Below are 23,589 nucleotides of genomic sequence, written 5' to 3'. Positions count from 1 at the left end.
AGCTTGTCACAAACAGCCACCACTTCACAGTCATTGCTAGTGGTAGAAACAGGGTTCTGTGGCCCAGAGGTCACACACTGCTTCTGGCTGGCTTGCCAGTTTATTGTTGTTTTAACCAGGCTCAGGTGTGCTGCTCACCATAAGAAAGCCAATACTTGAGAGACAAGAGTTGGAGGGAAGGAAATAAGTTTTATTTAAGGGCCAACTTCTAAGAAAATTAGCGAGGAAATAGGTTTTATTTAAGGGCCAGCTTCCAGGAAGATGGGCATAGCAGTTACCTTCTTGTTGCTGGGACCAAATACCTGACCTGAAAGCAGCATAGCAGCATGTGGAAGGCAAGGGTTTATTGACTTAGTCTGAAGGGGAAGTTTCATCGTTGCATGGCAGAGCGGAGGTTGGGCATCACATCTTGCAAGTCAGCTGGAAGGTATCAGCAGGAAGGAGCCAGCCCCCTAGTAAGGGGGAGCTTGGGCTCTGACACTCCAAAGCTCCAAATTACCACCAGCAGGGGATTGAGTGTGAGGCTTTATTATGAACACATGAGGCTGTGGGGCATTTCACACTCAAATGACCACAGTGGGAGTAGGGTTACTTGCTCAGAGCACCATCTCAGGGCACTCAGAGGCACAAAGGGTCTTGCTTGCTTTTTTTTCTGAAGTACTGACCTAGAATAATTACATAGTCTCAGGGAGGCCTTGAACTCATGGAGATCCTCCTACCTCTGCCTCCCGATGGCTGGGATTAAAGGCATGTGCCACCATGCCTGGCACTGCTTTTCTTTTCTTTTTGGCATGCCAGGGCCTGTAATCACTGCCATCAAACTCCAGACACATGTGCCACCTTGTGTGCATGTGTGGCCTTGTGTGCTTGCGTCACCTTGTATGTCTGGCTTATGTGGGACCTGGAGAGTCAAATATAGGTCCTTAGGCTTCAAAGGCAAACACCTTAACCGCTAAGCCATCTGTCCAGCCCCAAAGGGGCTTTTATAGGGATAGAAAGGAGGAGCAGTGGACAGTAAGCAGAAGAGCTATAGGCTGAGATGTTGGCCATCTAAGGTATCTGTCTTCCTTTTCCCTGTCTTTCTCTCCCCCTCCCTTCTTGAAAATAAATAAATAAATTACTGTCTTTCCATTCTGATATGATCTCAGAGTCACCATAGGGTCTGAGTTCTGTAAGTCTAAAGATTGTTTAGTGTATGTGTGTGTATATATATGTATATACATATATAATATATTTATTTGACAGAGAGAGAGAATGGGTGCACCAGAGCCTCCAGCCACTGCACACAAACTTCAAACGTGTGCGCCGCCTTGTGCAGCTGGCTAATGTGGGTCCTGGGGAATCAAACCTGGGTCCTTTGGCTTTGCAGGCAAATGCCTTAACCTCTTAAGCCATTCCTCCAGCCCTATATATTATATTATTATTATTTATTTATTTGAGAGAGAGAGAGAGAGAGAGAGGGCATGCCAGGGCCTTCAGCTACTGCAAATGAACTCTAGACATGTGTGCGCTCTTGTGCATCTGGCTTACATGGGTCCTAGGGAATTGAACCTGGGTCCTTTGGATTTGCAGGCAAGCACCTTAACTGCTAAGCCATCTCTCCAGCCTAGATTATTTATTTATTTGCAAGGAGAAAGAGAGAGGGAGAGAAGGGGTATGTCAGGACCTCTTGCCACCACAAATGAACTCCAAATCCATGTACCACTTGGTACATCTGACTTTACATGGGTACTGGGAAAGCACATCCTGGGCCATCAGGCCTTACAAGCAAGCTCCTTAACTGCTGAGCCATCTGTCAGGCCCTAGCATTTATATCTTAGTCATTTAGATATGACTTGTCTATAGAATTTACTGGACAAAGGGGGGGGGGACCAATCTTGTAAAGGCCAAAGGGAGAAGTGGAAATATTGTTCAGAATAATGCACAGAGGAGGGACCATTGCTACAGTTACACTTGCTAGGGGTGCAATTTGGTTTTCTGTCTAATAGGTTGAGCTGGGCATGGTGGTGCATGCTTTTAAACCCAGCACTCAGGAGGCAGAGGTAGGAGGATCACTGTGAGTTTGAGGCCACCCTGAGACTACAGAATGAATTCCAGGTCAGCCTGGGCTACAGCAAGACCCTACCTCAAAAAGCCAGAAATCAAAACAAAAATATATAATAGGGTGAGCTTAGGTAAAGGGCATGCTACTTTGGTACAATTTCTGCCATCAGTTTCAATGAGATGGCACAGCTGAGTGCCTTATGGTTAGCAGACTAGCCGAAGGAAAAAGGACGGGGAATGTTATTTGGTCCGCATCTGGAAATGGGCTGTTTGGGAATAGCAAACATATAAATACAATAAACCAACTTCATGCAACTCACTTTCCCCGTCTTTTGCACTAAGTTCTTCCTGTGTGTCTAGTGCCATGTTATGCCCTTAACATGCATAGTAATCTAAGGTGCAACAAGTTGCAGGTTACAGAAGTTACTATTTTTAAAAAAGTTGGTTTTTTGAGAGGGAGAGAGGCAGGGAGAACGGGTGCACCAGGGTCGCCAGCTGCTGTAAATGGACTCTCATGCGCCACCTCATGCTTCTGGCTTACATGGGTCCTGGAGAATTGAACCTGGGTCCTGGCTTTGCAGGAAAGCACCTTACCCACTAAGCCATCCCTCAAGCCCCCCCTTTTTTTGAGGTAGGGTCTCACTCTAGCTCAGGCTGACCTGGAATTCACAATGTAGTCTTCAGGGTGACCTCAAACTCATGGCAGTCCTCTTATTTCTGCCTCCCAAGTGCTGGGATTAAAGACATGTGCCACCACGCCCAGCTTAGAAGTAACATATTTTGCAGTGTTTATTTATAAGTCAGTGGCACATCAGTGATGAGATTTAAGCCCTGGTCCAAATTCAGAGTCCATGTTTTTTTAATTATTGCCTGCTATTTTTCCATGTTATGACATTCCAGCATTTATATAACTCAAAAGGGCATTGTCCATCTCAGAATCAGCACTGTGGAAGTCTCTGTGTGCTACAGAGCTGCTGGCTGCACACAACATGTGTGTATCTGTTAGAGATAGAAGCACAGCTTTGCTTGCTGTTTAGCTATGAGTACATATTCAGATATGCTGGACTGGCTTTCTCAAACCTTCTTATTAGGGAGAGAGAACGAATTGGCATGCCAGGGCCTCTCAGTCAAACTCCAGATGCTTGTGCCACCTTGTGTGCATGTGCAACCTTGCACGTGTCACCTTGTGCATCTGGCTTATGTGGGATCTGGGGAGTTGAACCTGGGTCCTTAGGCTTTGCAGGCAAGCACCTTAACTGCTAAGCCATCTCCCCAGCCCTTTCTCCAACTTAAGTTCCTTTGAAAAGACATTGTTTTTCATTATAACAAGATGTCTAGTCTTGCCAAGGCAAGCTGTCATAAAATGAGCTAAGCGATTGAGACACTTGTCTGCAAAGCCTAGGGACCCTGGTTCAATTCCCCAGTACCCCTGTAAAGCCAGATGCACAAAGTGGCACATGTATCTGGTGTTCATTTGCAGTGGTTAGAGGCCCTGGCTCACCCATTCTCTTTCTCACTTTCTCTCTCTGTTTGCAAATAAATAAAAATATATTTTAATTAATTAATTTATTTATTAGAAACACAGAGAGAGAAAGAGGATGGGTGCATCAGGGCCTCTGGCCACTAAACAAACTACAGATGCATGTGCCACCATGTGCATGTAGCTTACATGGGACCTGGAGAATCAAACATAGGTCCTTAGGCTTCGCAGGCAAGTGCCTTAATTGCTAAGCCATCTCCCCAGCCCAATAAAAATAGTGTTTTAAAAAAATGAACAGCTGGGCATGGCGGCACATGCCTTTAATACCAGCATTTGGGAGGCAGAGGTAGGAGGATAGCCGAGATTTTGAGGCCAGCCTGAGACTCCACACTGAGTTCCAGGTCAGCCTGAGCTAGAGTGAGCCCCTACCTCAAAACCTGCCCCCCCCAAAAAAATGAACATCCAAACATGGTGGCACAAACCTTTAATCCCAGCACTCAGGAGGCAGAGGTAGGAGGATCAGCATGAGTTTGGGGCCACCTGAGACTGCATAGTGGACAGAGAAAGAGAGAGAGAATGGGTACTCCAGGGCCTCTAGCCATTGCAAATGAACTCCAGATATATTCACCACTTTGCACATCTAGCTTCTGTGGGTACTGGGGAACTGAACCCAGGTCCTTAGGCTTTACAGGCAAATGCCTTAACTGCTGAGTCATCTCTCCATCTGTTTCTGTTTCTTTCTTTTCTTTTTTTTTTTTTTTTGGTTTGTTTTTCAAGGTAGGGTCTCACTGTATCCCAGACTGACCTATAATTCACTACGTAGTCTTAGAGTACCCTTGAACTCACAGCAGCCCTCCTACTTCTGTCTCCCAGGTACTGGGATTAAAGATGTGTGCTACCATGCCCAGACCCTGTTTCTTATTTTTGAGAGTTCCAGGGTAGTTGTCTTTGTAAAATGACATATATTCTGTTATTTTGTAAGGGCGTCACTTAACTTGTTCCTTTATCCCACATTTCTCATAACTTAGAATTTATCTCGGGAAGCTTGATTTTATTTATAGTAAAACTTTTGGTTAGCAATATGTTGGGCTAATATTTACAGACCTTGAGCTATAACTTAGGAGTACTGTCTACAAAGCCTGGGGTTCAAATCCCAGCTCTGCAAAGAGAAAAACAAAAGGACACAGGAGCCCTGCATGTGGTGCTGTCTGTCTCACAATGTAGGGCATGGATGTCCTGTCAAAGTCACGACTTCTCTTTTGGAAGTTCCTTTATCTCCTTCAGTGTACCATTCTCAATGTTCTTAGTGATGGTAAGCTTTTATCCCTTGTACTGGTTTTCAGTCAGGTATATGGTGGCTTACACCTGTAATTCCAACCCTTGAGAAACTGAGGCAGAAAGATTGTGAGTGTGAGGCTAGCCTTGGCTACACAGTGAGCCCCTGTTTCAAAACAGACAGACAGATAAACAGAAAAGTACATCTATTTTTCAGAAACAGCTAGAAGGGAAACCAGGCCTAGTGTGGAGAGATCAGTCATCAAGCTGAGTTGTAGTCTTTTTTTGATTTTTCAGTGTAGGGTCTTAGTCTAGCCCAGACTGACTTTGAATTTACACTGTAGTCCCAGGCTGTCCTTGACTTCACAGTGATCCTCCTACCTCTGCCTCCTGATTGCTGGGATTAAAGGCATGTGCCACCACACCTGGCTATGGTCACTTTTTTTTTAAAGCATGGATGTAATGAAATTAAACAGTATGCTTCTGAGTCTTATATGCAGATCTCGGGGGAAGTTCCTAAATTAAATACTGGTGTATGATGCAAGGGTTGCATTTGTGTTACTGAAAGGGAAGCCGAGTGGTGGGAGGTGCAGAGCAGTGGCCTGGGGGTAGGAGTCCTGACGCTCAGCCCACGTTGAGCTACGTTATGTCAAGCCCATCTCTTCCCCTCTCAGAACCTCTTTTCCTCATCTGTAGGAGAATGTCTTCTCAAATCCCAAACTGCTGACATGTGGGTGAAGTTCAGATAAACTCAATGGAAGTCGAAGATACATAATTATAGTTTTTAAAATTATGAGCTGGGGTGTGGTGGCGCACACCTTTAATCCCAACACTCGGGAGGCAGAGGTAGGAGGATCGCCATGAGTTCGAGGCCACCCTGAGACTACACAGTGAATTCCAGGTCAGCCTGAGCTAGAGTGAGACCCTACCTCGAAAAACTAAAAAAAAAAAAAAAAAGATTATAGGACACCTCTTATGTGAAGAAAGGATGTTTATAAGTTTTAGAAAAATTTTAAAGCAACTGTCATTATAATAAAGTCCATCACAGTTGGTATAAAGATAAAAGTGTTGCTGTGCATGGTGGCTCATACCTTTAGTCCCAGCATACTGGAGGCCTAGGTAAGAGAATTGCCCTGAGTTCAAGGCCGGACCTACGTGTGCGTTCCAGGTCAGCCAGCTCAGGCTAGAGTGACACCCTGCCTTGAAAAAAAAAAAAAAAAAAACAAGAACAAAAACAAAAAATGGTGATGGAGAGATGGCTTGGTGGTTGGGGTGCTTGCCTATGAAGTCTAAGGACTCGGGTATGATTCCCCAGAACCCACATAAGCCAGATGCACATGGTGGCCCATGCATCTGGAGTTTGTAGTGGCTGGAGACCCTGATGTGCCCATTCAAAATAAATATAAAAAGTGTCATTTGGGCTGGGGAGATGGCTTAGCGGTTAAGCGCTTGCCTGTGAAGCCTAAGGACCCTGGTTCGAGGCTCGTTTGCCCAAGACCCACGTTAACCAGATGCCCAAGGGGGCCCAGGCGTCTGGAGTTCCTTTGCAGTGGCTGGAGGCCCTGGCGCGCCCATTCTCTCTATTTCTATCTGCCTCTTTGTCTGTGTGTTGCTGTCAAATAAATAGATAAAAAATAAAAAAATTTTTAAAAAAAAAGTGTCATTGCACACCTTCATGGATGTTGACGAAGATGGATGGATGCGATGATGGCATCAGATGGTGACTGTGCCTCTCCCTGTTTCCCACCTATAGGAAGGAGCAAAAGAGTACGCCATGCTTCATAACCCACGCTCCAAGTGCTCTGGGCGCCGCAGGCGAAGGCACCACGTGGTCAGTGCTTCCTGCTCCAACACCTCAGCTTCTGCTGTGGCTGAGACTAAAGAAGGGGACAGTGACAGGGACACAGGCAATGACTGGGCTTCAAGTTCTTCAGGTACAGTGAGCAGGAAACTGCATTCTTTTCCTGAAAGGGCTCTGATAAACCCAGGGTCGGGGGTTACCCCAACATCTCCACCATTTTTTGTTGTTGGTTTTTCGAGGTAGGGTCTCACTCTAGCCCAGGCTGACCTGGAATTCACTCTGTAGTCTCAAGGTGGCCTCAAACTCACAGTGATCCTCCTACTTCTGCCTCTTGAGTGCTGGGATTAAAGGTGTGCGCCATCACACTGGCTTCAACCTTTTTATAATTGTTAATTCCTTCTGCCAGTTCACCTGGAAATATTGACAGTGGGAAATATTTTCTTTTTTTCTTTCTTCCTCTTTCTTTTCCCACTCCCTCTCCTTCATTCTTTCAAGGTAGAATCTTGCTATGTAATGCTGGCTGGCTTAAAACTTGAAGAGCTCAGCCAGGTGGCGCATGCCTTTAATCCCAGCACTCAGGAGGCAGAGGTAGGATGAGTGCCATGAGTTCAAAACCACCCTGAGACTCCATAGTGAATTCCAGGTCAGCTTGGATTAGAGTGAAACTCTACCCCCAAAACAAAACAAAACAAAACAAAAAAAGCTTGCAGAGCTCCTCTTGCCTCTACCTTAATTATAGTTGTGCCCACCACACTAGCTAATATTTTCATTCTTAATTGTTCTGCCATCTGCTTTATTTATTTATTTAATGAGAGAGAGAGCACATATATCAGAGAGACAATTGGCACACCAGGGCCTCTAACCACTGCAGTCGAGGTCCAGATGCATGAGCCACCTTGTGTGCATGTGTAACCTTGTGTGCATGAGTGACCTTGTGTGCATGTGTGACCTTGTGTGCATGAGTGACCTTGTGTGCATGTGAGACCTTGTGTGCATGTGCGACCTTGTGTGCGTGTGCGACCTTGTGTGCGTGTGCGACCTTGTGTGCGTGTGCGGCCTTGTGTGCGTGTGCGGCCTGGTGTGCGTGTGCGGCCTTGTGTGCGTGTGCGACCTTGTGTGCGTGTGCGACCTTGTGTGCGTGTGCGACCTTGTGTGCGTGTGCAACCTGGTGTGCGTGTGCGGCCTGGTGTGCGTGTGCGACCTTGTGTGCGTGTGCGGCCTGGTGTGCGTGTGCGGCCTTGTGTGCGTGTGCGGCCTGGTGTGCGTGTGCGGCCTTGGGTGCGTGTGCGGCCTTGGGTGCGTGTGCGGCCTTGGGTGCGTGTGCGGCCTTGGGTGCGTGTGCGGCCTTGGGTGCGTGTGCGGCCTTGGGTGCGTGTGCGGCCTTGGGTGCGTGTGCGGCCTTGGGTGCGTGTGCGGCCTTGGGTGCGTGTGCGGCCTTGTGTGCGTGTGCGACCTTGTGTGCGTGTGCGACCTTGTGTGCATGAGTGACCTTGCACTTGTGTCACCTTGTGCATCTGGTTTACATGGGTTCTGGGGAGTCAAATATGGGTCCTTAGGCTTTGCAGGCAAGCACCTTAACCACTAAGCCATCTCTCCAGCCCTATTTTATTTATTTTTAATATTTAAAAAATTTTATTTAACCAGGCATGGTAGCACATGCCTTTAATCCCAACACTTAGGAGGCAGAAGTAGGATGATTCCCATGAGTTTGAGGCACCCTGACACTACACAGTGAAGTCTAGGTCAACCTGGGCTAGAACAAGACCCTAACTTGAAAAAAAATAATTTATTTGCAAGGAGAGAGGGAAGGGAGATCGGGAGAGAGAAAATGGGCCTACCAGCACCTTCTGCTACTGCAAATGAATTCCAGATGCATGCACCATTTGTGCATTTGGCTTTACATGGGTATTGGGAAATTGAACCCAGGTGAGCAGGCTTTGCCAAGCAAGCATCTTTAACCACTGAGTCACCTCACCAGCCCTATTTTTAATATTTTTATTTTTCAATTTGCAAGCAGGGAGAGAGATTGTGTGTATGGGCACACCAGGCCCTCTTGCCACTGCACATGAACTCCAGATACATGCACCACTTTGTGCATCTGGCTTCACTTGGGTACTGGCTAATCAAAACCAGACCATCAGGCTTTGCAAGTAAGTGCCTTTACCTGCTAAGCCATCTCCCTAGCCCAGTTCTCCCTTGTAAAGTAGTGTAATGGAGGCTGGGTAGATGGCTCAGTGGTTAAAAGCACTTACCTGCCAAGCTTGAAAGCCCTGGTTCAAGTCCCCTGTACCCAAGTAAAGACAAATGCAAAAAGTGGCACAGGCATCTGGTGTTCATTTGCACTGGTAAGAGAATCTGGTGTGCCCATACACACACACATAACTAAAAATATTTTCAGGGATGGAAAGATGGTTTAGCAGTTAATGCACCCCCTCCCTTTTTTTTTTTTTTTTCGAGGTAGGGTCTCACTCTAGCTCAGGCTGACCTGGAATTCACTGTGTAGTCTCAAGGTAGCTTCAAACTCACGGTGATCCTCCTACCTCTGCCTCCTCAGTGCTGGAATTAAAGGCGTGCACCACCATGCCCGGCTTCCAAAAAGTTTATCTTTATTTTTATTTATTTATTTATTTATTTATTTTTGAGGTAGGGTTTCACTCTAGTACAGGCTGACCTGGAATTCACTATGTAGTCTCAGGGAAGCCTCAAACTCACGGCAATCCACCTACCTCTGCCTCCCAAGTGCTGGGATTAAAGGCATGCGCCACCACACCCAGCTCAAAAAAATTTTTTTAAATAAAGTAGTATGACATACTTCTGAGTTTGTGCCTAATAATGACAAGTGCATTCCACTCTTCTGTTTCTCTTCTATGCCCAGAGGCCAACTCTCGCTGTCAAACCCCTACAAAACAGAAAGCCAGTCCAGCCCCCTCTCAGCTCTGTGTTGTAGAAACCCCCTCAGAGCCTGTGGAGTGGACTGGAGCTGAAGAGTCTCTTTTTCGAGTCTTCCACGGCACCTACTTCAACAACTTCTGTTCAATAGCCAGGCTTCTGGGGACAAAGACATGCAAGCAGGTAAGCTCTGAGAGTAGCAGGGTCAATGCCAGCCCTCCTTTCATTCTTTGCTTTTTCCCTCTGCCATCTTACCAGGTTATAGAGAAAGTGTCTTTGTTCAGGTCCTCATGAGCCTCTGCTTGTGGGTCATGAAGCAGGTTCTTGAACACGAGCTTTTCTGCAGACCAGGTGTGTCAGCTACTTTTTGTTGTTGGGGCAAAATACCTGACCAGAATCAACTTCTGGGAGGAAAAGGGCTTATTATTGCTGACAGTTCCACAGGGGAACATCCATCATGGCAGGGAAAGCTGGCCCACATCATCACATCGGCAAGGAGGAAGTAAAGAGCAAACAGTGAGCGCAGATCTTATACAGCTCAGGATCTGCCAACAGTTCGGTGTCTCTTCCCACCTCAGTTAACCACCTAGTCAGGATAATTCTTCAGTAATTCTAGGTCCAGTCAAGTTGACAGTCAATGTAGTCCATCACACCAGGCCCAGCATTGCTTGGCAATCTGCCCCGTCTCTCTTCTTGTCCAATTCTAATTTCTGTCTCACCCCTAGTCAACTCTTCTAGATGGTCCTATAACATTTATTTATCTGACTCTGTGGTTCCTGCCTTCCTTTCTCAACATGTACCCTACTCCTAGAAGGGTGTCTTAGTCTCCTTGTGGTTCTGGGATTTTCTTGTTTTTGTTTTTGTTTGAGGCAAGATCTTATGTAGGTTGGCCTCAAACCCTCTGTGTAGTGAAGCTAGCTTTGAAATCCTGATCTTCTTGCCTTTACCTCTTCAAGTACTAGGATTATAGGTGTGTGCCACCACATTCAGATCATGTGTGTATGTGAGAGACTGTGTGTGTGTCTTTTTTTCATGGCAGGGTCTCACTCTAGCCCAGGCTGACCTGGAACTTTGTAGTCCCAGGCTGGCCTTGAACTCACGACAATCCTCCTACTTATGTCTCCTAAGTACTAGGATTAAAGACGTGTGTCTGTCTGTCTGTCTCTCTCCTGATGTGTATGTACTTGCATGTGTGTGTTTCTATATGCATGTGCACGTGTGGGGGCCTCTGTTCATGTGTATGTGGAGGCCGGAGGTTGATGGGAGATGTCTTCTTCAGTCCCTCTGCACCTTATTCATTGAGCCAGGGTTTCTCTCTGAACCTGGAGCTTACTGACCCGGCCAGTCTAGCTAGCCGGTTTGCTCCATTGAACCTGTCCATGGCCACTTCCCAAACACTGGGATGATAGGCACACACTGCCTTCACATGACATTTTTGTGGGTGCTGGAGCCCCAAACTCAGGTCTTCATACGCCAAGCACTTTGCAAACTGAGCAGTCTCCCCACTCCCTGTGGCTCTTTCTCACTGGTACGTTTCTGCCCCTGTGCTGTCTTCACCAACTCCTTCACACGCTTAGTCTAGATTTCCCGCCTCTCACGAGATTTCCTAACTGCCGTGCCCCATACCTGGGCCCAGACCTCAGCCTCCTCACTTATGCCCTCACTAGTAAGGAGTTTCTAGTTTGACAGCAGCCCTGATGCTCTGGAGGTATCTCTGTGGCCTCTTCTTGGAGCATATCCCCAAGCAGTGCTGAACCTGGCATTTGCGGGACCCAGGTTGGGAAACTTCATCATGCTTCTTCACATAGAAAACGAAGAGAACTGTGACTGGAAAGGCCTGTGCTTTCATTTCGGAGCCCATTCCTATTTCTTTCCAATATGTCTTCTTAACCTCAAAGACTAAGTTTATAAGTAAAAAAAAAAAAAAAGATATTGTATATTTTCTTGATAAGATTTACAGGTTTTAAAGGATCTCAAAAGGGCCCATAACCAACAAAGAAAAAATAAGGCTAAAAATAAGCTGGTGTGGTGGTGCACGCCTTTAATCCCAGCAGAGGCAGAGGCAGAGGCAGGAGGTTTGCTGTGAGTTCAAGGCCACCCTGAGAGTACATAGTGAATTGCAGGTCAGTCTGAGCTAGAGTGAGACCCTACCTCAAAAAAAGAAAAAAGAAAAAAAGAAAGAAGGAAGAAGAAAAGGCTAAAAATGAGTGCTTTAAAGGAAGAATTCCGTGGAGGGGGAGCCAGCCTTCCTGAGATGCTGTCCTACTGAACTGGTCAGGGCACTGAAGTTTTCCTACCAACAGAGGGAGCTGGGTGCCTAGCCCAGCAGTGAGTCTTCACATGAGGCCTCACTCAGCACACAGCTGCCCTGCGTTTAGAGACAGACCTGCTGGGAAGAAGCAGCCGCTGTGGCGTGAAGAGCAGTAGATGGAGGCCGGCTGTGCTCAGTAGGTCCTCCCCCTCCAGAGCAAGTCAGAGTACATGATCAGGAATTCACGGCAGAACCAGTGACCCCGTATCCCAACAGCACTTTGTATGTTTCTGACTAAAAGATACCCAGTCAGCTGCTTGCAGACACCAGAACCCTCACAAGCCCAGTACCTGGCCAGGCCACTTGGCTGTCCACCTGGTTCCAGAGGTCTGACAGGTCCTGTCGGGTTTCTTTTCCAGGTCTTTCAGTTTGCAGTCAAAGAATCGCTTATCCTGAAGCTGCCAACAGATGAGCTCATGAACCCCTCACAGAAGAAGAAGAGAAAGCACAGGCAAGGGGTGGACCAAGGACTTTGTAGGGCCAGGCTTTTGTCCATGCCCTGACCTCCCCTTAGGCTCACACCTGCCTCTCGTGTGGGTCCACCCATCCAGCACACAGCAGGGGTCAGCGTCGTCATTGCTCTCTGAGCGTCCATGCGTCCACATGCTGGGGACTGTGAGCCAGCTGTCTACTTTTCCATTTAAGTTCCTGGCCAGTAGGACATAGGCTGGCCCATGGCTCCACATTGAGACTGTTTCCCTCTTTTGGGTAGTAACCACCATACTCACTTAAAACTCGAACCATGTTATTCCCTTATTCACATGTGTTCTTCAGAGTCTTGTAACACTGTATTTAGGGTGGAACTTTTTTTTTTTTAATTTTGTTCATTTTTATTTATTTGTTTGAGAGTGACAGAGAGAGGAGAGAGAGAGAGAGAGAAAGGGGGCACCAGGGCCTACAGCCACTGTAAACGAACTCCAGACATGTGCACCCCTTTGTGCATCTGGCTAACATGGGTCCTGGAGAATCGAGCCTTGAACCGAGGTCCTTAGGCTTCATAGGCAAGTGCTTAACCGCTAAGCCATCTCTCCAGCCCAGGGTGGAACTTTTTTAAAAGAATTCAGTGCTCTGCCTGGCTGGGTTCCCTACTGAAGGAAAGAGGTGCCACGAGTTGTACATGCAGAAGGCAGTCCCTGTGGCTTCTGCCCACTTCCTCACCTAGCGAGGTTTCCCAATAAGCCTGCCCATGGAACTGCCCACATCTGCACCTGGGTACAAGAGGGAAAGCAAGGAAAAAGCTGTAGTGTAGCATTCTAAGAGACATACAGGCCTGGGCCTTGTTCTTTTTTTTGTGTTTTTCCCTGTTTATATTGGTTTTGGGAGAAGGTGGTGGTAAATTTAAGTCTTGTAGCATATGGAGCCGGACGTGGTGGTGCATGCCTTTAATCCCAGCACTCGGGAGGCAGAGGTAGGAGGATTGCTGTGAGTTTCAGGCCACCATGAGATTACATAGTGAATTCCAGGTGAGCCTGAGCCAGACTGAGACCCTACCTCAGGAAAATAAAGAAATAAGTAAAAAGTCTTGTAGCATGTGGACTCTAGCTCTGTTAAGGAGGTATAGAAGAGCACTCCTCAGTACGGAGAGCCCTGCAAGGTGGGCCACACCGTCATTTCCTTGCCTCTGCAGAGCTCCAAAGGACCATGACCCACACTCAACCCTTCTGTTTTATGTTTCATTGTTTTCAGGTTGTGGGCTGCACACTGTAGGAAAATTCAGCTGAAGAAAGGTAAGTTTCAGAGTCAGGTGTGGTGACACACACCTTTAATCCCAGCCCTCTGGAGGCTGAGGTAGGAGGATTACTGTGAGTTTGAGGCAATCCCGAGACTACATAGTGAATTCTAGATCAACCTGGGCTAGAGCGAGACCCTACCTGAAAAACCAAAAACTAAAATGAAATAAAAAACAAAAACAAATAAATAATGAAGTTCTGCTAGGGTGTTCTAGAGAAGTTCGGTTTGAGGCCTTACCCCAGGGCTATTACCCTGCCCCACTTACAGCTGCACTGGTTGACCCCAACCGCTTCCGCAGATTTCTGTGCATCTAAGAAGGGCTGAGCACTTACTGCAGCCCAAGACCTCTCGTGAGGTAGAGTTAAGGGCCTTGTGGTCTCTGAGTTTCCTAATGTAATGCTTGCCAGTTCCAGACCTCTCTAAGTGCTTAGAAGAGCTGCCCCATTATCTCAGGCCATCTCCACGCCCTGCCCACAAAGCAGATCTTCCCATTGTCATTCGTGCACAGAGGTCAGCCTGTGCTCTCTTCTCATTTCACATGCCGAGTATGTGCCCGAGGTCATGGGTAGGGTGAGCCTGCTTTGATTGGGGCCCTGGAACATTTGAAGGGGAGACAGTGAGGGAACCTCACCAGTCACAGCAGTGTTGTACTCTGGTCTTCTTTCTTCTAGATAACTCTTCCACACAAGTATACAACTACCAGCCCTGTGACCACCCAGACCGCCCCTGTGACAGCACCTGCCCCTGCATCATGACTCAGAATTTCTGTGAGAAGTTCTGCCAGTGCAATCCTGATTGTAAGAGCTCCTCATCATCCACCAAAGCAGTGGGCCTCGGTGCCCAGGCCAGCTTTCCTGCCCCTTAGCCACCTGTGGATCGCTGATAGTTCCCTTGCTGTGCTTCAGACATTCTGTAGGGAGGGAAGATGTGGACCACTAGAAGAGTTGCGGGGTTCTGCTGCCTTATAGGTTCTATTTTTTTCTTTTTTCTTTCATTTATCTTGGAGTGAGTGAGAAAGAAGCAGATAGAGAGGATGGGCAGCCAGAACGTTTAGCTATGGGAAACAAACTACAGACACATGCGCCACCTTGTGCATCTGGTTTACGTGGGTACCGGGGGATTGAACCTGGGTCTTAGGCTTCACAGGTAAGCACCTTAACCACTAAGCCATCTCTTCAGCCTTTGTTCTGTATTTTTTAAAATTATTTTTTGTTTTTTCGAGGTAGGGTTTCACTCTAGTTCAGGCTGACCTGGAATTCACTATGTAGTCTCAGGCTGACCTCAAACTCATGGCGATATTCCTACCTCTGCCTCCCGAGTGCTGGGATTATAGGCATGCACCACCATGCCTGGCTGTCTCTCTCTATTTTTTTTAGAGAAACAAAGTTTTTCTATGTTATCTAGGCTGGTCCTAAATTCCTGGGTTAAACAATCCTCCCTTGTTCCCTCTGCCTCTTAAGGATCTAGTGAGATTACAGGTATGTGTACCTCAAGAAAGTCATCTTTGAAGTCTTTGGATTTTGATTCTAAAAGCAGCAATTAGGGCTGGAGCAATGGCTCACTTGTTAAGGGTGCTTGCTTGTAAAGCTTGATGGCCCAGGTTCAATTCCCCAGTACCCATTAAAGCCAGGCGCACAAAGTAACACATGAGTCTGGAGTTTGTTTGCAGTAGTAAAAGGTCCTGAAGCTAACTTACTTTCTCTCTCTCTCTCTCTCTCTCTCTCTCTCTCTCTCTCTCTCTCTCTGAAATAAATAAAAATACTTTTAAAATTTTTAGCTGAAAGCCAGGTGTGGTGGTGCACACCTTTAATCCCAGCACTCGGGAGGCAGAGGTAGGGGGGTTCACCGTGAGACTGAGGCCACCCTAAGACTTCACAGTGAGTTAGTTCCAGGTCAGCCTGGACTAGAGTGAGACCCTACCTCGAAAAATTTAAAAAAAAAAAAAAAAAATTTAGCTGAGAAGGCTAGAGAGATGGCTCAGCAATTAAGGCACTTGTCTGCAAAGCCTAACAACCTAGGTTTGATTCCCTAATAACCACATAAAGCCAGGTGCACAAAGTGGCACATGCATCTGGAATTTGTTTGCAGCAGCTAGAGGCCCTAGTGTGCCCATTATCTCCTCTCTCTCTCTCTCTCTCCATCTCTCTCTACTTGCAAAGAAATAAATTAAAAACAAACAACAACAACAAAAAAAAAGACTTTAGCCAGGGGTGGTGAAGCGTGCCTTTAATCCCAACACTTGGGAGGCAGATGTAGGAGGATCATCATAAATTCAAGGACAGCCTGGGACTACAGAATGAATTCCAGGTCAAGCTGGGATAGAGTAAGACACTATCTTGGGGGGAAAAAAATTTTGCTGAGCTGAAGGTGGTGCATATCTGTATTGCCAGTACTGTAGAGTCTGAATCAGGCCAACCTGTACTACAGGTTGAGATCTGGTCTCAACAACCCCCTTCAGAAATTATTTTTTAGCTGGGTACAATGGCACATACCTATAATCCAGCTTTTGGGAGAAGGAAGCAGGTAGCTCAGTTGAGCCTAGGGGTTGAAAATCAGCTTGAAACCCTGCCTTAAAAAGAAAATAAAATTTAAATAAGCAAGGTGTGGTGGCACACGCCTTTAGTTCCAGCACTTGGAGGCAGAGGTAGAAGGATCACCATGAATTTGAGACTACCCTGAGACTACATACTGAATTCCAGGTTGCCTGGGCTACAGCGAGACCATACCTTAAAAAGAAAAAGAAAAAAAATAAATAAAGAAAGAGAGAAAAAATAAACAAGGTTCTTTAGCTTTTTGAGACAGGGTCTTATGTATCACAAGCTGGCCTTGAACTTGCTATGTAGCCAAAGATGACCTTGAACTCCTGCTTCCACCTCCCAGAGTGCAGGAATTACATAGGCATGTGCCACTGCATCTACCTCACATAATTCTTTCTTTATTTTTTTCAAGGTAAGGTCTTACTCTAGCCCAGGCTGACCTAGAACTCACTCTGTGGTTCCAGTCTGGCTTTGAACTCTCAGCAATCCTCCTAAGAGGATCCTGCCTCCCAAGAGTTGGGATTAAAGGGATGCACCACCACGCCCTGCTAAAGTTTTTTTTTTTTTTTTAACCTGGAATTCACTCTGTAGCCCAAGCTGGCCTCAAACTCACAGTGATCCTCCTACCTCGGTCTCCCAAGTGGTGGGATTAAAGGCATGTGTGACCATACTTGCAGACTTTGTAAGCAAGTACCTTTAACCACTGAGCAATCTCTCCAGTCCTAAGTGCTGCTTTTAGAATCAGAATTCAAAATAACTTTTCTAATAGGTGAGGTACACACACCTATAGTCTTGCTACATACTTAGGAGGGAAGGAGGGAGGGAGGGAGGGAGGGAGGGAAGGAGGGAAGGGGAAAGAAAGAGTACAAGCACCTTTAACCACTAGGCCATCTCTCTGGCCCCCAGCTTGTTTTAATGGTACTGGGATTGAATCCATGTGCTCACCACTGAGTCATATCCCCAGTCCAGCTAGGACTTTTTTAGTACTCCCCCTCCTCTCACCCCCTGCCCCCACATACTTTTTTTCAAGGTAGGGTTTCACTGTAGCCCAGACTGACCTGAAACTCCCTCTGTAGCCCCAGGCTGGCCACAGATTCATAGCAATCCTCCTGTCTGTGCCTCCTGAGTGCTGGGATTAAGGGTGAGTGCCACCACCCTGGGATTTTCAGTACACATTTGTTAGCATATATTCTTGTACAAAGTAAGGAGCTTAATTAAGACATTTCCATATTAGCTGGATTTTTTTGTTTGTTTTGTTTTGGTTTTCTGTGGTAGTGTCCTGCTGTAGCCCAGGCTGATCTGGAATTCATTATGTAGCCTCAGGATGGCATTGAACTCACAATGATCCTCCTACCTGTGCCTCCCAATAACTGGTACTAGACAGCAGCCAGGATGTTAGCAGCAAACAGTTCTCTCCCTTCTTATCCATCTTGTCTTTCTCCACTTTCCCCGCTGGGGCTGAGCAGCCCCTGGGGTTTGCAGAAGGCAGTGCCCAGGCAGTTGTACTGCGATTGGTTGTCTAACAAGATAATGATCTTAACCCCCAGCAGAGAAGCTCTGGGGCTGGGGAAGGTGGTGGGTGGAGGACAGCATAGGCATTCTGTTCTCAAAATGATGCCTGTTTTGATAGTGAGATTTACCAGTGAAAAGCGCTGATTTCATTTTCTCTGGGGTTCTCAACTTCCTAAATTCTTCTAACAAGGTCTGGGGGGACACTGATGGGAAATCTCTTAATACTGACGCTTGCTGTTTCGACTCTCAGGCCTGAGTGTTGGGAGGCACTTCATTTTCAAAAGGAAAAACTCAGCTGTATATGTTTAATGAGTGGAAATCTCTTGTCCTGTCTTGCCACATATCCCTGGGCACAACACATTTACTTTTCCTGCTGTCCCCAAGTCTGACCTGTGCCCACCGTCAGCCTGTTTCCCAAGTATACTGTGTCTCTGCATCCAGGTCAGAATCGCTTTCCTGGTTGTCGGTGTAAGACCCAGTGCAACACGAAGCAGTGTCCTTGCTATCTGGCCGTGCGAGAGTGCGACCCTGACCTTTGCCTCACGTGTGGGGCCTCAGAGCACTGGGATTGCAAGGTGGTCTCTTGCAAAAACTGCAGCATCCAGCGTGGCCTCAAGAAGGTGAGGCCTTCGTGTCTGTTAAGATAACTGAGTGGGGAAGGGAGGGAACAGTCCCAGGTCCCCCTTTTCCTCTGACTCCTTAGAGGCTGTGTATGTGAGTGCTTGATAAGTCCTCTCAGGTACACATTGCCAAACTAGTTCCTATTAATACTTTTTTAAAAAAATATTTGCCTGAAAGAGAGAGAAAGAGGCAGATAGAGAGAATGGGCACACCAGGGCCTCTAGCCGCTGCAGACAAAGTCCAGATGCATGCGCCACCTTGTTCATCTGGCTGTTATGTGGATACTGGGGTCTCGAACCTGGGTTCTTAGGCTTCCCAGGCAAGAGCCTTAAACTGCTAAGCCATCTCTCCAGCCCCATGTTGATATATTATTGGGTTCCTTTTACCACATTGCCAGATTCATAAAGTATTCTCTGCTGAAAAGAGTAGAGGGGAATGTACCATTGATGCCTTTTTGTTCCCCCTGGTGCTGGGGATGATAGAGCCCAGAGCTGTGCACATGGCGAGCGGACATTTTATCACTGAGCTGGGCCTCCAGCCCTGCATCCGGGAATGTCTACAGACTCCCCCCAGGAAGTCCTTGGGGAAAACAAAGAATGTTTCCTGTTTCCTTTCACCACCTCTCCTTGTTTTAACCCCCATGACCTTTTTGGTTCTTACCCCCAGACCTTTTTTGATTTTCAGATTCCTGCAACAGTTGCCTGTTGTCCCCCCACAATCACACCCGTGCACGTGAAACACCCCCACTCCTACCAGCCCTGTCTGACGCTTGCCTTCTTCTCCCCCAGCACCTGCTGCTGGCCCCTTCTGATGTGGCCGGATGGGGCACCTTCATTAAGGAGTCTGTGCAGAAAAACGAATTCATTTCTGAATATTGTGGTGAGGTGAGTGCTGTGGGGTTTGGCCCGTGTTCTTACTGGGGAGATACTGATGAGAAACTGATTTTTCTGTGGTTAGGCATCTTTGAATTAATCTCCAAATACCTCAGCCTAGTTCTCCTGTGGCCTCCCAGGGGATCCCACAGACTGTTTGTAGTCCTGAAACCAACCGCTGTTGTTCAGCTGTGTGGCAGCTAACAGGCCACACAAGGCAGCAGGGGCTGGCTCTCTCCAGCCTTCGCCTTGGCCAGCCTTGGTGTCTGCAGCATCACCCGGGCTCCCTTTCCTGCTCCTCTTTGCGACAGAACTCCTTTCCAGTCTTTGCAGGAGGCGCAGTGTCATACCTCAGGCAGGCAGTCTGATACCCTTTTGGTTCTTTGTCTATGTCCCCAGCTCATCTCTCAGGATGAGGCTGATCGGCGAGGGAAGGTCTATGATAAATACATGTCCAGCTTCCTCTTCAACCTCAACAATGGTATGGTGTGCGTGCTCGCTCGCTCTCTTTCTCTGGTGATCTTGTGCAGGTTTTTCTTACCAGTTTTGCCAGAGCTCTGATTTTTCCAACAGACGCAATCAAACAAAGTGTTAAGTAGGACTTAGAGGCCCATGGGCTCTGGTTAACTTTCGGAGGCCGTGAATTGTGTTCAGAATGGGGGCACTGTGCACTCCCACTTCAGAAACCTTATGGGACAAAAGGGAGGAGATCCTCACTTCAAACAGGGGAGACCAGAAGGGAGTGCTTCCACACAGGCAGAATTCCCCATCTCCTGTCACTACCCTGGTTTCACATTCCCATTGGACTAGTTCGTTTCTGTCATTGTTGAATTGATTTTAGACTCAGGCCAAAGAAATATGGAGCTGAAGCTGGGCATGGTGGCTCATGCCTGCAATCCTAGCACTTGGTAGACTAACAGGAAAATTGCCACAAGTTCGAAGCCAACCTGCACTGTAGAGTGATTGCCAGGCCAGCCTGAAGTACACAGTGAGATCCTGTGTCAAAAAAAAAAGATGTTCCCCCACACTCATTGTCTTCTTTGATTTCTGTCATGTAGATTTTGTAGTGGATGCTACCCGGAAAGGAAACAAAATACGATTTGCAAACCATTCTGTGAACCCCAACTGTTATGCCAAAGGTGAGTAGCCAGGAACCTAGGAAGGATTGAGCTATGACTTCTTTCTGTTGTTCCAACTTTTTTTATAACTGAGTAAAATTTATTATTTTATATTTGATTGTTTATTTTGCTTTGTTTTTCAAGGTAAGGTCTCACTGTAGCCCAGGCTGACCTGAAACTCACTGTGTAGTCCAGGCTGGCCTCAAACTCACAGCAATCCTCCTATCTCTGACTCCCAAATGCTGGGATTGAAGGCATGCACCACCACACCCAGCTACCTGAACTATTTTTTGTTGTTGTTGTTCTTCAACAATATTTAAGATTAATATCTGAGCCGGGTGTGGTGGCGCACGTCTTTAATCCCAGCACCTGGGAGGCAGAGGTAGGAGGATCGCCGTGAATTCGAGGCCACCCTGAGAATACAGAGTGAATTCCAGGTCAGCCTAGAATAGAGTGAAACCCTACCTTGGACCAAAAAAAAAAAAAAAGAGTAATATCTGCCATCATTTTTGGCCTCTGTCTCACTTTTATAATCTGCTTTTTCCACTGACTACATTAAAAACACTTTCCAACAACCCGATTTAAAGATTAAAAAAGCTCAGTGGATAAACTGCTCACTACAAAAGCATGAACACCTGAGCTTGGATCCCCAGAACCCATGTAATGCCAGAAGGGCAAGGCAGCCTGCCTATAATCCCAGCACTGGGCAGAGACAGGATCCCAAGGGCAGGCTGGCTGATTAGACAGCTAAATCAGCGAGCTCCGAGATGATGTGAGGCATTGCCTCAATAAATCAGGTGAAAAGAAAATGAGGAAGATACCTAATGTCAGCCTCTGACATACACATGCACACGCCCCCCCCCAAGCTACATGTACTGCACATACAGGCACATACGTGCAAAGAGAGAAGTAAAGAGGTCATTGTTTCCCCTTAAGGGATCTGAAAGTGTGGTGGCAACTACCTTCGCTGGGCACTTTATACTTCCATTTGACCTCACTGAGCATTTAGGGAAAAAAAAAAATCACCCCTGACTTGTAGTGACTAGGAAGCTAACCTTGGGCTTATCTTTTTGCAGTGGTCATGGTGAATGGAGATCATCGGATTGGCATCTTTGCCAAGAGAGCAATTCAGGCTGGCGAAGAGCTCTTCTTCGATTATAGGTAAGGTGTCAGGAATGACGGCGAGGAGGCACCGTTGGAGGTGGAGTGGGCGGCTCTGGGAACTGACTGGGGCCTTATACCGGCTACAGTGGTTGAGGGAGAAGGTCTCATGACTGCCAGTGCTGATCTCCAGTGTCTTGCCTCAGAAGCAGGAACATTGCAAACAGCTACTAGGGAGTGGGAGGAAGTGAAACAGGAGGGGACCCTATCTTGTCAGCCAGAGAAGTCTTGAGAGTAACATGGTTCCTCCTCCCTGTTCTGGGCCAGGTACAGCCAAGCTGACGCCCTCAAGTATGTGGGCATCGAGAGGGAGACCGACGTCCTCTAGCCTCCTGGCCCTGCGCCAGCGCTGGGGCACTGTCTTAGCTTCATGCTCACACCACTGCTGCTAGAGCTCCTGCACTGTGTCCCTCCATGCCAAGAACCCCACCCACTCCCTCTGTACCGAGGCCTCTGCCACCATGTCCCACGGAGACGAACTGCCTCAGTGAGAGGGACACAGGCAGTGAGGGCCTGACATGGGAGACTTCACCTCGGGCCTCAGGAAAAGCCGCAGGCTGAAGTAGATGGTGACGCTTGATCTTCCCTCAGCTCCCCAGGCTGCAGGCCTCAGGAATCAACCAGCACTGTGGCTTTAGCTTTCCCAATCAGTGGTCCTGTGTCACTGGGACAAAGAGGAATAGCCAGCCCCATGACAACAGTTCAGCTGCAAAACCTGGGCTCAGGTGGCTTGGAGAAGGCTTTCCCTGTCGATTCTGGAAGTTACACTGGGTGTTTTTGGACTCCCAGAGCACGCATCAGGGGTCTGGCTCAGTGACTGTAGGCAGGCCTGCTGCTGCTGCTGCTGCTGCTGCTGCTGCTGCTGCTGCTGCTGCTGCTGCTGCTGCTGTGGAAGCATGGGGCGTGCCTGGCTGGGAGGGAGCACTCTGGGTCGTTGACCCTTCACTTGCTCGCGGGCCTTCCATTTCCCAGAGCTTAGGCCCATGGATCCTCCTGCTTGTCTCGTCAGGGTCGATGGGCCTGCTCTAGACTTAAGAGGGAAAACCTGTTGGTGTGATTTACTCCCTGTCTGTAGCACCTGCTGTTTGGGAAGTGTGGACTGGTGGTATGTGTTTGCACGTGGGTGAGGGGTGCCATTGCACGTGTTTAGAAGGGCATCCCATTCTAGGGCAGACTGGCAGGCAGTGTTTGCAGCATTGGGAAGAAGCAGGCAGACCACCTGTCCCAGTCTGGAATGCCACTCTCTCTGGGATTCTTGCAGAACAAAGCACTTTAACTTTCTTTCAGAAGGTCTGTAGACTGGAGTAGAGTTTGAGCCAAGGTCTGGGGTCCCTGTCCAAGTCCAGTTCGATCTCATCTCCTGGAGAAGGCACGAGGAGCTGGTTTGGCACAGGAATTGACAAGGCTGCTGCCAGCCAGAGCTGCCCTGGGTGTGTAGCTGGTGTGCTGAGCCAGCAGGAACAAGGAGCACTGTGCTGGGTGGAAAGGGCTGGGGCAGGTACAGACTGGCCTAGGGAGTGTCTGGGGAGCAGGCTTTTTGCTCCCTGGAGAACCAGAGCCTCTCCTGCCCCAGTCTTTGCTGGCCGCCCCCTTCTTACCACCATGTAGGCTCCCTGTGGCCCACCGGCCTCTTAGGGATTTGTGTGGAACATGCACACACACTCCAAAAGCTCACACTCACCACACTGGCAAGCACACGCCCATTCAGCTCCTGACCCCAGTCTCCTCCCCCTGACTGGACCGACCCCCACCACGATTCTGCTCCTGTTTGTTTGTATCGGGATCCCCTTAAGCCTGAATTTGGGCTCTGAATTCCTCACTGGTTAATTCTTGGGGAAAGCCAAAGACAGATGGAGGAGGGAGTCCAGGATGTCTGAAAGCCAGGGGCTGGCCAGGAGGAGCAGTTACAAACAATCCTTTTCCAGCCCTTGAGAGTGTAGATTGACCCCGGCTTTCCTTGGGAAGCAGAATCACTGACTAGTCCTCTCCTCCAGTCCAGTTGCAGACCACTAACACTCCTGTTCTTCCAGCTTTCCCCCTCCTTTGTCCTTGCTGTCCCCTACCTTGAATGACGGGTCTCATCCCCTCCCCCCGCGTGGCTGTGATAGATGGAGTGAGGTGGTGGGGACTGGTGGGGAGCTGGCGTACATGTGGCCTCCCTGCCAGTGAATTTCACGCACTTTAAAGTCCTGTGGCTTGTGACCTCTAATAAAGTGTTAGAACCCATTGTGGCAAGTT

The 23,589-nt window shown here is 47.9% G+C and overlaps 1 protein-coding gene across 3 annotated transcripts in view; it reads left to right on the top strand.

Annotated features, from left to right (window-relative positions):
* Ezh1 (enhancer of zeste 1 polycomb repressive complex 2 subunit) overlaps positions 1-23,577 on the top strand; it is a 58,219-nt gene extending 34,642 nt beyond the window's left edge. For all 3 annotated transcript variants that reach the window (XM_045158610.1, XM_045158611.1, XM_045158609.1), the window contains exons 11-21: positions 6,552-6,732; positions 9,475-9,671; positions 12,159-12,250; positions 13,486-13,526; positions 14,202-14,327; positions 18,021-18,199; positions 18,989-19,084; positions 19,472-19,553; positions 20,131-20,211; positions 21,267-21,351; positions 21,619-23,577. In XM_045158610.1, coding sequence (XP_045014545.1) covers positions 6,552-6,732; positions 9,475-9,671; positions 12,159-12,250; positions 13,486-13,526; positions 14,202-14,327; positions 18,021-18,199; positions 18,989-19,084; positions 19,472-19,553; positions 20,131-20,211; positions 21,267-21,351; positions 21,619-21,679 — 1,221 coding nt within the window. In that variant the 3' untranslated portion in view covers positions 21,680-23,577. The remainder of the gene's footprint in view (positions 1-6,551; positions 6,733-9,474; positions 9,672-12,158; positions 12,251-13,485; positions 13,527-14,201; positions 14,328-18,020; positions 18,200-18,988; positions 19,085-19,471; positions 19,554-20,130; positions 20,212-21,266; positions 21,352-21,618) is intronic.
* Positions 23,578-23,589: the final 12 nt, after the last annotated feature.

This window comes from Jaculus jaculus, chromosome 9 (genome assembly GCF_020740685.1).
Source record: "Jaculus jaculus isolate mJacJac1 chromosome 9, mJacJac1.mat.Y.cur, whole genome shotgun sequence".
Classification (NCBI taxonomy): Eukaryota; Metazoa; Chordata; class Mammalia; order Rodentia; family Dipodidae; genus Jaculus; species Jaculus jaculus.
The sequence above is the reverse complement of the archived record's forward strand: the minus strand, read 5'-3'. Positions and strand labels throughout refer to the sequence as shown.